Here is a 12,338-nt window from a genome sequence, read left to right on the forward strand (position 1 = left end):
ATGGTCAACGGCTCTATGCCCAAGTGGAGGCTGGTGATGAGTGGCATCCGTCAGGGTCTATCCTGAGCTAAGTACTTTTTAATATCTTTATCAATGACATGGACAGTGGGGTAGGGTGCACCCTCAGCAAGTGTGCAGATGACACCAAGCTGAGGGGTGTAGTGGATGCAACAGAGGAAGGGATGCCATCCAAAGGGTCCTGGACAAGCTTGAAATTTGGGCCCATGTTAACCTAAGGAGGGTCAACAAGTCCAAGTGCAAGGTGCTGCATGTGGGCTGGGGAAATCCCAGACATGGGGATAGGCAGGGAGAAGAACTCATTGAGAGCAGCCCTGCAGAGAAGGACTTGGGGATAGTGCTGGATGAAAAGTTTGAAATGAGCCAGCAGTGTGTGCTGGCAGCCCAGAAGGCCAAGTGCATCCATGGCTGCATCAAGAGAGGAGTGGCCAGCAGATAGAGGCAGGTGATTGTCCCCCTCTGCTCTGCCCTTGTGAAGACTCACCTGGAGTACTGTGTCCAGGTTTGGGGCCACCAGCACAAGAAAGATGTTGACCTCCTACAGCAAATCTAGAGGAGGGCTCCAAAGATGATCAGAGGGGTGGAGCACCTCACCTGTGAAGACAGGCTGAAGGAGTTAGGTTTGTTCAGCCTGGAGAAGAGGAGGCTCCAGGGAGACCTCCTTGCAGCTTTTCAAACGTTAAAGGGGTCTTTCAAAAACAATGGAGAAGGACTCTTTACTCGGGTAGACAATGACAAGAGGATGTGGGAATGGTCTTTTAGATTTAGACTAGACATTAGGAGGAAAATCTTCAGTGTAAGGGTAGTGAGGTACTGGAACAGGTTGCCCAGAGAAGTTGTGGATGCCCCATCCCTGGAAGTGTTCAAGGCCAGGCTGGATGAGGCCTTGGCCAACCTGATCTAGTGGGTGGAATCTGGGGGGAGTTCAGTTAGATGATCTTTAAGGTCCCTTCCAACCCAAGCCATTCTACGATTCTATGATACTAGGATGAAAATTAACTCAATCCTAACCAAAACCAGGACACAAATAGACTAAGGGCAAGATACCTCTGTGTGTATATCAAAAGAGAGGATAGATGGTGATAGTTATTTAGAAAGTGTCAGACCTGAGTATGACATAGGAACAATGGTATGGAATGAGGGGTGGATATAGTCTGAGTTTTAGCTGGGATAGACTTAATTTTTCTTCCTAGGAGCTGGGGGTCAAGGTGCAGCACCTTGCACTTGGACTTGTTGACCCTCCTTATGTTAGCTGGGGATCAAGGCCTGGCCCTTTTCCTTGGTGAAACACATCCAGCTTTTCTACACATCAAGGTCACCTTCACATTGCCTTTGTCTCCTTGTCCTCACTGCCTCCAATGCTCTGCTCTAACGAGCTCCAAGGGAGGCTGTGTCAGTGCTGGCCCTCAGGGGGACACTGCAGGAAACTTGCCTCTGACTTGGACTTGTTGAGAGATGTCTTCAATTGTCTCTCAGTGCCTGAGGCTCGTGGGCTCCTCAGCAAAGCCCCCCGAGGGGGGATTCCAATGCCTTGGTCTGGGCGTGTGGTGCTGAGCTGGGCCGGGCTCGTGGGACAGAGAGAGCTCGTGGCAAGAGGGCCGTGGTGCAGAGAGACAGCTCTGCCCAGGAGCAGCTCCTGTGCACAGCACAGCAGGGCTGGGGGCTCTGACCGCAGCTGGCACAGGGACAGGAGAGAAGGAGAGAGGGCTTGGAGGCAGTTGGCAGTGGGAGGATGCTGAGAGCTGCCTGCAGGAGAAATCTGCACAGCCCTTGACAACGTACATCTCTGGCTGCAGGGCCATGCAGCTGCACGTCCTGGAAGGGTCTCCTGCTGGGTCTTGTTTCTGGGAGGGCAGTGGGCAATGCAGTAGGCTTTGGGGGTCCTGCTGGATGGCACTGCCAGGTGAGGAAGTCTGGCCGAAGCCCCTTGGAGTGTCATAATCCAGCTGCCCCTAGTCAGCCAAGAGTGGGTGGCCAAGCCTCCTTCAGACACTGCAGGGGATGCAGATGGTATATTGGGACGCCCCAGCTTGCGGATATTCATATCTGTCTGTGGGGTGTTCTTCTGGGCTGGAGGCTGCTCTCTAGCAGGATGCAGCTCTCTCGTGGCATCCTTGTGTTATCCAGGATCCCCGAGGAGGAGACACCTCCGTGCTAAGGCCATGTCCGTGCTGCTGGATGGCTGTCTGTGGGCAGCTGGAGTGAGGCCTCTGCAGCCCTGTCTAGGAGGGAAGAGCTGAGATCCTGCTCAGGCACCAAGAGACAAGGTGAGAATTCTGTCCAGATGAACTGGGACTGGGGCTTCTCTGCTTTAAGCAGTCTCCACTTATTGGGAAACACAAGAGTGTGATCACTGTCCTAAGCATAGGAATATTTGCCTTGCTGTACATTGGTTGCATGAGTTCTTTGGAACAACACTGCAAAGTTTATAGATCTCATAAGTGGATTGAACTTGAGTTTCCCCCATGTTCCTGCTACCAGCCTGCTGCACAGCAGGAAGGACTCCTCTGGAGCCCACAGCAGCCCCTGCTCCCAGTGCCACTCTCAGCCAGCTCCAGCTCCAGCTCAAGCAGGAGAGCTGCAGAAAGGTTCTCCTGCAAAAGGAGAGGCTTGGGATGAGAGTGCTGTAAGAACTGCAACAGGTTTTCCTGAGAGAAGTCTGTTCTAACTTTTTTCTGCCTTCTCCTTTTCAACAGACAACAGTGTCCAAAGTCTGCAAATGGCCAACAGCAGCTCTGTGAGCGAGTTCCTCCTGCTGGCATTCGCAGACACGCGGGAGCTGCAGCTCCTGCACTTCGGGCTCTTCCTGGGCATCTACCTGGCTGCCCTCCTGGGCAACGGCCTCATCCTCACCGCCGTAGCCTGCGACCACCGCCTCCACACCCCCATGTACTTCTTCCTCCTCAACCTCGCCCTCCTCGACCTGGGCTGCATCTCCACCACTCTCCCCAAAGCCATGGCCAATGCCCTCTGGGACACCAGGGCCATCTCCTATCAGGGATGTGCTGCACAGGTCTTTCTGTTTGTATTTTTGATGTCAGCTGAATATTCCCTTCTCACCATCATGTCCTACGACCGCTACGTTGCCATCTGCAAGCCCCTGCACTACGGGAGCCTCGTGGGCAGCAGAGCTTGTGCCCAGATGGCAGCAGCTGCCTGGGGCAGTGGCTTTCTCAATGCTGTCCTGCACACGGCCACTACATTTTCCCTGCCCCTCTGCCAAGGCAATGCTGTGGACCAGTTCTTCTGTGAAATCCCCCAGATCCTCAAGCTCTCCTGCTCAGATGCCTACCTCCGGGAAGTTGGGGCACTTGTGTGTAGTGTTTCTTTATTTTTTGGTTGCTTTGTTTTCATTGTGCTGTCCTATGTGCTGATCTTCAGGGCGGTGCTGAGGATGCCCTCTGAGCAGGGCCGGCACAAAGCCTTTTCCACGTGCCTCCCTCACCTGGCTGTGGTCTCCCTGTTTGTCAGCACCGTCATGTTTGCCTACATAAAGCCTCCCTCCATCTCTTCCCCATCCCTGGACCCGCTGGTGGCAGTTCTGTACTCGGTGGTGCCTCCAGCAGTGAACCCCTTCATCTACAGCATGAGGAACAAGGAGCTCAAGGATGTGCTCTGGAAATTGATGACTAGATGAGTTTCGGAAGCAATAAATTTCCATTCTACGTCTGCAGATGACTAATAATATCAATGACTACAAGAATATTATTAACTAATATTATATATATAATTAATTTTTGTGTGTTTCTGTATTTATGAATGTTTTCATTACAGGACTTTGTTTTAATGAGGATAAAGTTGCCCATTAAAATGATATGATTCATCTCATTTCTTTTACAGTGTGTACCTTTCGAGTATAGCTCAGAGATTCTGTACATGAGGAGAACTGTCTCTCTGTGAACATAAACAAACTGAAGGAGCCTGCACTGCCTTCCTTGTGTGACGTCCTTCCTGTGAGAGCTGCTCTGGCTCTGCAGGGGCAGTGCCATGTGCAGGGCTGCAGAGGAAAAGAGTCCCATCCCAGCAGCACGGCCAGGGAGCACCAGCGCTTGGGGCATGCCGAGCTGCTCTCTTGCCACTGCCCCCCTCTGGTGCTGAGCCCTGCTGGTGGGGTCAGGCCCGGCTGCTCCTGTAGCTTGGTGCCAGTGCTGCTGTGGGGCTGTGCTGGGACTGCAGCCAGGGACAGGCAGTGGGCACGGCAGTGGCACAGCCGGCCTGCGCTGCAGCACTTCCCTCCTAAGGGGGGAGCTCCTCCAAGGTGGACTCACCACAGCTCAAGGGCTCAGTCTGCTATGAGCAGGCAGAGGAGAGCTCTGCAGCCCCAGGGCACGCAGCAGCCCCAGCCAAGGAGTCTGGCGAGTGATTTGACTGCAAGGTCCCTCCTGCCCTAGCACCTCCCAGAACTGGCACGGCACTGGCTCCTGTGTGTCAGAGAGGCTGGGAGCCCAGGAGCTGTGCCATGGGCTGGAAGGATCACAACCAGATCACTTCTACATGGGCAGATTCTGGCCCAAAGAGGGGGTGTTTTGTAGGTGTGGTATTACGAGGGCAGTGGTGCCTTAGAAGCTCCAAGTCCAGTAGGAAGCTAATGGCTGTTAAATGGCCTGTGAGGTGACTTCTTTCTGAAGCAGCTGACAGGTCATCCCTTGACTCCTGGCTGGGATCAGTGCCTTTAGGCTCACATCTGCTGGTCTCCATGACAGGCCACCAGATGCACAAGCTTTGCACACAGTTTGTGAGATCCTCGCTTCCTAAGTAGCTGGTAGCGCCCGTAGAGGAAGAGGTCTTGAATAGGTGTTGTCAAGTCAAAGTGTTCAGCTTTTGCCTGAACTCATCCTTCAGGGCTGCTTTTGTGGTGGTGCAGAGCTGCTGGGCACATCATGCAGGGTGCTCCTACAGCCTTTGTGTCCTTCTCCATGCTGGCTTGGGAGCTGCTCCTTTCTCAGGAGCAGAGTAGCCCACAGAGGTGAGACAGATACTCTGAGTTCATGAAAGCCATCAGAAAGCTGCCCCTAAGAAGATGACTGATAAGGGGAAGTCAGGGGAAGCCTGGCCAGGAGAGATGTGAGATTTGGGGGAGGGAAGAAGAGCTTGGCCAGCAGAAGCTAATGATTTTGGAGCAGTAAGAATGCTCAGGTAATGTCGATCCCACCATAACGCAGACTTAAAGCAGTCATGTGAGGCCCTTACCCTATTTTAACCTGTAACATTAATACCTAAATCTAAATGCCACTCCACACCCTGACAGGAATCCACTGCTCTAAGTTTTGACCACAATATCCCTTGAGCCAAAATTAGTCCATAACACCTTTCCCTTACCTTTACTCTCTTGCTCACCCTGATCCCTGCCCTTAACACTAGCATTTAAGTTCTCTAATATTATCTCTAGTATTCTTGCAGACCTAAAGAAAATGCTAAACCAAAGAGCTTGCACATACCCTAACCACAGACCTGACACCCCAAGCACAACACCAAACCCTCCCACTCAATATTTGCTTAAGCTCTCATCCACAAATGTTTGCCGTAGTCCCTAATGCCATACATGAACAACTAACATCCAAACCCTGTCATCAGAAAGCTGATCCCAATAAGATATGGGGAGGTCAGGAGCAGCCTGGACAAGAGAGATGTGAGATTTTGGGGTGGGAAGAAGAGCTCGGCCAGCAGAAATTAATGATTTCGTACAGGTAAGAGGGTTCATGTAATGTAGATGCTGCGGTAACACTGACTTAAAACAGTCACATATGGCCCTTACCATACTTGAACCAGGAATTTTAATCCCTAAACCTAAATGCTACTACAACACTCTGAAAGGAATTCATTTTCTCTCTTGTTCATCCTGATCCTGTCCCTTAACACTAGCATTAAAACGCTCTATTTAACCGTAGACTTCTTGGGAGACCTAAAAAACCCTAAACCATAGATCTTGTCCATACCTTAACCACAGACCTGGCACCACAAGCAGAACACCAAACACTCCCACTAAAACTTTGCTTAATCTCTAACCCAGAACATGAAAAACAGGTACCGAGGGGGCTAGAGAGAGGTCAGCTCTGCCTCAGGATCTCCTGCCCCAGCAGAAGGAATGTGACTGGGGCAGTGACTGGGAGGTCACTTCTGTCTCTGCAGCTGATAGGGCAGCAGCAGGAACGTGTCACGCAAAGGGACTGTGAGGTCCCTTGTGTCTGGAGGTGGCAGGTCAGCCTTGGCTTCTCCCTGGGGTCTGCACTTTGGGGCTGACATCTGCCAGTGGCCCTGCTAGGCCAGCAGAAGGCCCCTGCTTGGCATGCTGCCTGTGGGATCCCCTCTGCCTCCATCCCCAGGAGGACCCAGACAGAAAGAAGGCCCGCAGAGGGCTTGTCCTCTCCCTTCTGCTTGAGGCCAGGTCTGGACGGCAGGAGGCAAAAGGCTTGGCTGTGTCTAGCCAAGAAGCTGCAAGGCCAGCAGCAGGCCCAGGCCTTGGGAGATGCTGGTGAGGTGACTTCTGTCTGCTTGGCTGACAGGCCACAAGGACCCTGATGGGTTGGGATGCCTGCTTCAAGAGTGGTTGCCACCCTGATGGATCTTTCTTTGGTAGTAGGAAAGAGCAGGAGAGCTCTTTCTCTGCCACAAAGTGCACCTTGGAAGAGTGGCACTGGCCATGAGGAGGCCAGGGGATGTTCAGGGGAAAAACTGGTCTTGCTGCTAGAGCCTGAGAAAAAGAAGGCATTAAGTGCCTCAGCCTTTACCTCATCTCTTGTCACCAGGTTTCCCACCACATCCATTAAAGGATGATGATTCTCCTTAATCCTCCTTTATTAAAGTATTTATGTAAAAGTGTTTTTATTGTCTTTGACAGTAACGGACGGAATGAGCTCCAGCTGGGCTTTGGCCCTTCTAATTTTGACCTGCGCAGCCCCATAACATTCAGGACACAGCTCCAGACAAACTGACAGCATGTGTGAGAAGGAAGCACAGAGGAGGTAGAACCTGGCAGTCCTCCATCCCCTGCCCTTCTGTGACTCTGTGCTGCAAATCAATTCAGCTGGTTACTCCTCTATTATCCAAACTTTCCTGCGGCTCCTGATGCTGCTGTCTTGTCAGAGATAGCACAATCACACGAAGGTTGAACCGTCTGTCTGCAGACATTAACAGATGACAGAATGGAGCATCTGTCCAGGAGAACCTTGAGAAACTGCAGGATTTTGCCTACAGAAACCTCTTCACATTTACAAGAAGAGCCCAGTCCTGCAGCAGAGGAAGAGGAACCCCACACATTAGGGCAGACTGGGACCCTGCTTAGTGAGCAGTGCCCAGGAGGAGGAGGGCCTGGGCACCACGAGGGATGCCATACGAGCAGTGGTGCTGCTCCCCAGGAACCAGGCAAACTTCCTACAGAATCACAGAATCACAGAATCACAGAATCGTCTAGGTTGTAAGAGACCTCCAAGATCACCTAGTCCAACCTCTGTCCTAACACTAACAAGTCCACGACTAAGCCATATAACTAAGGGCTACATCTAAACGTCTCTTAAAGACCTCCAGGGATGGCGACTCAACCACCTCCCTGGGCAGTCCATTCCAATGCCTAACAACACTTTCAGTAAAGAAGTTCTTCCTAACATCCTACCTAAACCTCCCCTGGCGCAACTTTAGCCCATTCCCCCTCGTCCTGTCACCAGGCACGTGGGAGAATAGACCAACCCCCACCTCGCTACAGCCTCCTTTAAGGTACCTATAGAGAGTGATGAGGTCTCCCCTGAGCCTCCCCTTCTCCAGGCTGAACAATCCCAGCTCCCTCAGCCGCTCCTCGTAAGACTTGTTCTCCAGACCCCTCACCAGCTTCGTTGCCCTTCTCTGGAATCTCTCGAGCACCTCCATGTCCTTCTTGTAGTGAGGGGCCCAAAACTGAACACAGTACTCAAGATGCGGCCTCACCAGAGCCGAGTACAGGTGGACAGTCACTTCCCTAGACCTGCTGGCCACACTGCTTCTTATACAAGCCAGGATGCTGTTGGCCTTCTTGGCTACCTGAGCACACTGCTGGCTCATATTCAGCCAACTATCAACCAGTACTCCCAGGTCCTTCTCTGCCAGGCAGCTTTCCAACCACTCATCTCCCAGCCTGTAGCTCTGCTTGGGGTTGTTGTGCTCCAGGTGCAGGACCCGGCACTTGGCCTTGTTGAACTTCATGCAGTTGACCTCAGCCCATCGCTCCAGCCTATCCGGATCCTCCTGCAGAGCCTTCCTGCCCTCAAGCAGATCGACACATGCACCTAACTTGGTGTCATCTGCAAACTTACTGAGGGTGCACTCGATCCCCTCATTCAGGTCATCGATAAAGATATTAAAGAGGACCGGCCCCAGCACTGAGCCCTGGGGGACTCCACTAGTAACCGGCCTCCAACTGGATTTGGCTCCATTCACCACAACTCTTTGGGCCCGGCCATCCAGCCAGTTTTTAACCCAACAAAGCGTACGCCAGTCCAAGCCACGAGCAGCCAGTTTCCTGAGGAGAATGTTGTGGGAAACGGTGTCAAAAGCCTTACTGAAGACAATGTAGACCACATCCACAGCCTTTCCCTCATCCACCAAGCGCGTCACTTGGTCATAGAAGGAGATCAGGTTCGTCAAGCAGGACCTGCCTTTCATAAACCCATGCTGACTGGGCCTGATCGCCTGCTTGCCCTGCAAGTGCCGCGTGATGACACTCAAGATAATCTGCTCCATGAGCTTCCCTGGCACTGAGGTCAAACTAACAGGCCTATAGTTCCCCGGGTCTGCCCTCCGCCCCTTCTTATAGATGGGCGTCACGTTTGCTAGCCGCCAGTCGACTGGGACCTCCCCTGATAGCCAGGACTGCCAATAAATAATGTAAAGTGGCTTGGCCAGCTCCTCCGCCAGTTCTCTCAGTACCCTCGGGTGCATCCCATCCGGCCCCATCGACTTGCGCACATCCAAGTGTTGTAGCAGGTCTCAAACCATTTCCTCATGGATAGTGAGGGCCACATCCTGCTCCCCATCCCCTTCCACCAGCTCAGGGTAGTGGGTATCCAGAGAACTGGTCTTGCCGCTAAAGACTGAGGCATAGAAGGCATTGAGCACCTCAGCCTTTTCCTCCTCTTTTGTAACTAAGTTTCCCCCCGCATCCAGTAAAGGATGGAGATTCTCCTTAGTTCTCCTTTTTGTGTTGATGTGTTTGTAAAAACATTTTTTGTTATCTTTAACGGCAGTAGACAGATTGAGCTCCAGATGAGCTTTGGCCTTTCTAATATTGTCCCTGCACAGCCTCGCAACATCCTTATAGTCCTCTCGAGTAGCCCGCCCTCTTTTCCAATGTTACCATGTTACTACCATGCTACTACCTCTGGCTGTAGTGCAGGACTGATTCTTGAATTGCCCACAGATGTGTCCCTTGCTCCCAGAGACACTCTCAGGCAGAATCAATAAAAGGGACCTTCAAAATATCTGCCTGGAAATGGGCAATTCTGGGTGATTTTAAATGAGAAAATGGAAAGAGTTTTCCTCTGATATGCCTGTGGTACAATATCACTGCCTTTCTCCTCCTTGTACAGGACCTCATGACCAGAATTAGGAGATGTCCAACAGCAGCTCCATCACTGAGTTCCTCCTGCTGGCATTCGCAGACACGCGCGAGCTGCAGCTCCTGCACTTCGGGCTCTTCCTGGGCATCTACCTGGCTGCCCTCCTGGGCAACGGCCTCATCCTCACCGCCGTAGCCTGCGACCATCGCCTCCACATCCCCATGTACTTCTTCCTCCTCAACCTCACCCTCCTCGACCTGGGCTGCATCTCCACCACTCTGCCCAAAGCCATGGCCAATGCCCTCTGGGACACCAGGGCCATCTCCTATCAAGGGTGTGCTGCACAGGTCTTTTTCTTTGTCTTCTTGATTACAGCAGAATTTTATGTTCTCACGGTCATGTCCTATGACCGCTACGTTGCCATCTGCAAGCCCCTGCACTACGGGAGCCTCGTGGGCAGCAGAGCTTGTGCCCAGATGGCAGCAGCTGCCTGGGGCAGTGGCTTTCTCAATGCTGTCCTGCACACGGCCACTACATTTTCCCTGCCCCTCTGCCAAAGCAATGCTGTGGACCAGTTCTTCTGTGAAATCCCCCAGATCCTCAAGCTCTCCTGCTCAGACGCCTACCTCAGGGAAGTTGGGCTTACTGCAATCGGCTTCTGTATAGGTATTGGTTGCTTTGTTTTCATTGTGGTGTCCTATGTGCTGATCTTCAGGGCCGTGCGGAAGATCCCCTCTGAGCAGGGCCGGCACAAAGCCTTTTCCACGTGCCTCCCTCACCTGGCCGTGGTATCCCTGTTTGTAAGCACTGTCCTGTTTGCCTACCTGAAGCCCCCCTCCATCTCCTCCCCATCCAGGGACCTGATGTTGTCATTTCTGTACTCGATGCTGCCTCCAGCAGTGAACCCGCTCATCTACAGCATGAGGAACCAGGAGCTCAAGCATGCACTGAAGAAACTGTTCAGTTGTCTTCCAGAAGCAATTAGCTGCTACTCTGCTGCTGCAATGGGAAAAACTCACCAAAAAAAACCACGGTGTGACACACAGCCTTGCAGTGCCAGATACCAGGTCCACCAATGCTGGCCCCAAACTGTGAGAAAAAAGTAAAAATGTTACATACAGAAGGAGAGAAGATCGATCCTGATGATACAGGACTGCAGGCACCTCTGGGCAGTACGGACACTGACCTGTAGTCTCAAGGCTCCCTGGGTGGGGAATAGGAGAAAGAGGCCAGTGCCTGTACTGTGCCACCTCCCCACCAGCCCTGCCCTCCCACAGGTGGAGTATTTCTCCCTTACTCGCGCACCTGCAGTGCTATGCCTCGTCCTCCTCCACAGGGAGATGAGCCACAAGCCTGGCTGTGTGTGAGGGAGCAGCAGACTTGAGCAGAAAAAAAGCCAGTTTCATGGCACTGGGGCATCTGAAGGGTCCAGCCCCTGTGGCTGGGTCTGTTCTCTGCAGCAAAGGGCTGTCACCAAGCCCCAGCTCTGTGGTTGCTCCTGCAGCTCTGAGGACCACTCCAAGGGCATCACAGTAACGATGCTCAGGACCTAGGAGGGTCAGCCCACCCATGGATCGCGGCAGGAGGTTGGTAGGATTCCATAGTACACAAGGACACGGACACCTCCTTGCTCTGTCTTCATGAACGTCTTTATTACAAATTGCTACAAATCCCTACCTGTAAAGCAACTACGTGTTGCAAGAAACTTCTAAGTTACCACTAGGAAAGCAAATATGGGCTTGTGATGCTTTCCCTAAATCTGCACCAATAAATACTATTTGAGGTGCTACTGGTACAACACTCATGAATCCACTTGGTGGAGGGCACAAGGCAGGGCACCTTCCCCTTCTTTCTTTGGGGCCAGTCATGATAGCTCGTGAGTAACGTGAACGTCATTGGGTAACCCTAACGACATGCCTCCAGACTGTGTTTCTGGCTTTTTCCAAGGGTAAACAACTAAGCAAAAGGGCACCAGAGGGCTGTTGGCATAACTGCCTTGAATAGAGAGAACGTCAAATAGTTGTCTACCTTGCCTGGTCTCGCACAGGACCCTGCTGATGTGGGGTTGCTGAGAGCCGAAGCAGAGCAGGTGCCGATGGCTGCCACAACGGTGCACCGGCAGCAATAGCGCGCTGACCTCCAAGTCCTCCAAGCTCAAGAGCTGTGTATTCCTGTGAGCAAAAAGTCAGGCAAAGGGGGCAGGAGACCTGCTTCGATAATCAAGGAGATCCTGGAGTGACTGAAATGGAAGAAGGAAGCATACATAATGTGGAAAAGGGGACAAGCCACTTGGGAAGAATATAGGGACATTGTCCGAGGATGCAGGGAAGCGACAGGGAAGTCCAAGGCCCATTTGGAGTTAAATCTTGCAAGGGGTGTCAAGGACAACAAAAAGGGCTGTTTCAAACTCATCAGTTGCAGAAGGAAGACAAAGGAAAATGTGGGCCCACTGCTTAATGAGGTGGGTGCCCTGGTGACAAAGGACAAAGGGAAGGCAGAATTACTGAATGCCTCCTTTGCTTCAGCCTTCACTGCTAAGACCAGCCCTCTGGAATCTCTAACCTTAGAGACAAGGGAGGAACTCTGGAGAAACGAGGACTTTCCCTTGGTTGAAGAGGATCAGCTCAGAGATCTCTTAGGCAAACTTGACACCCACAAGTCCTTGGACCCCGATGGGATACATCCATGAGTGCTGAGGGAGCTGGCGGATGTTACTGCTGGCCCACTCTCCATCATCTTTGAAAGCTCCTGGAAAACAGGAGAGGTGCCTGAAGACTGGAAGAAAGCTCATGTCAT

The 12,338-nt window shown here is 52.3% G+C and overlaps 2 protein-coding genes across 2 annotated transcripts; both read left to right on the forward strand.

Annotated features, from left to right (window-relative positions):
• Nucleotides 1-2,229: 2,229 nt before the first annotated feature.
• On the forward strand, nucleotides 2,230-3,655 carry LOC310890508 (olfactory receptor 14C36-like; the record flags this gene model as incomplete). Its single annotated transcript, XM_083852842.1, has 1 exon — nucleotides 2,230-3,655. The coding sequence occupies exon 1, from the start codon at nucleotides 2,738-2,740 to the stop codon at nucleotides 3,653-3,655; it is 918 nt and encodes a 305-aa protein (XP_083708968.1). The 5' UTR covers nucleotides 2,230-2,737.
• Nucleotides 3,656-9,321: 5,666 nt separating this feature from the next.
• LOC310890509 (olfactory receptor 14C36-like) lies at nucleotides 9,322-10,648 on the forward strand (the record flags this gene model as incomplete). The annotated part of the gene is made up of 1 exon (XM_083852843.1): nucleotides 9,322-10,648. The coding sequence occupies exon 1, from the start codon at nucleotides 9,596-9,598 to the stop codon at nucleotides 10,646-10,648; it is 1,053 nt and encodes a 350-aa protein (XP_083708969.1). The 5' UTR covers nucleotides 9,322-9,595.
• Between the last annotated feature and the right edge of the window lie 1,690 nt (nucleotides 10,649-12,338).

This window comes from Anser anser (genome assembly GCF_964211835.1).
Source record: "Anser anser genome assembly, contig: HAP1_SCAFFOLD_32, whole genome shotgun sequence".
In the NCBI taxonomy this organism is placed as follows: Eukaryota; Metazoa; Chordata; class Aves; order Anseriformes; family Anatidae; genus Anser; species Anser anser.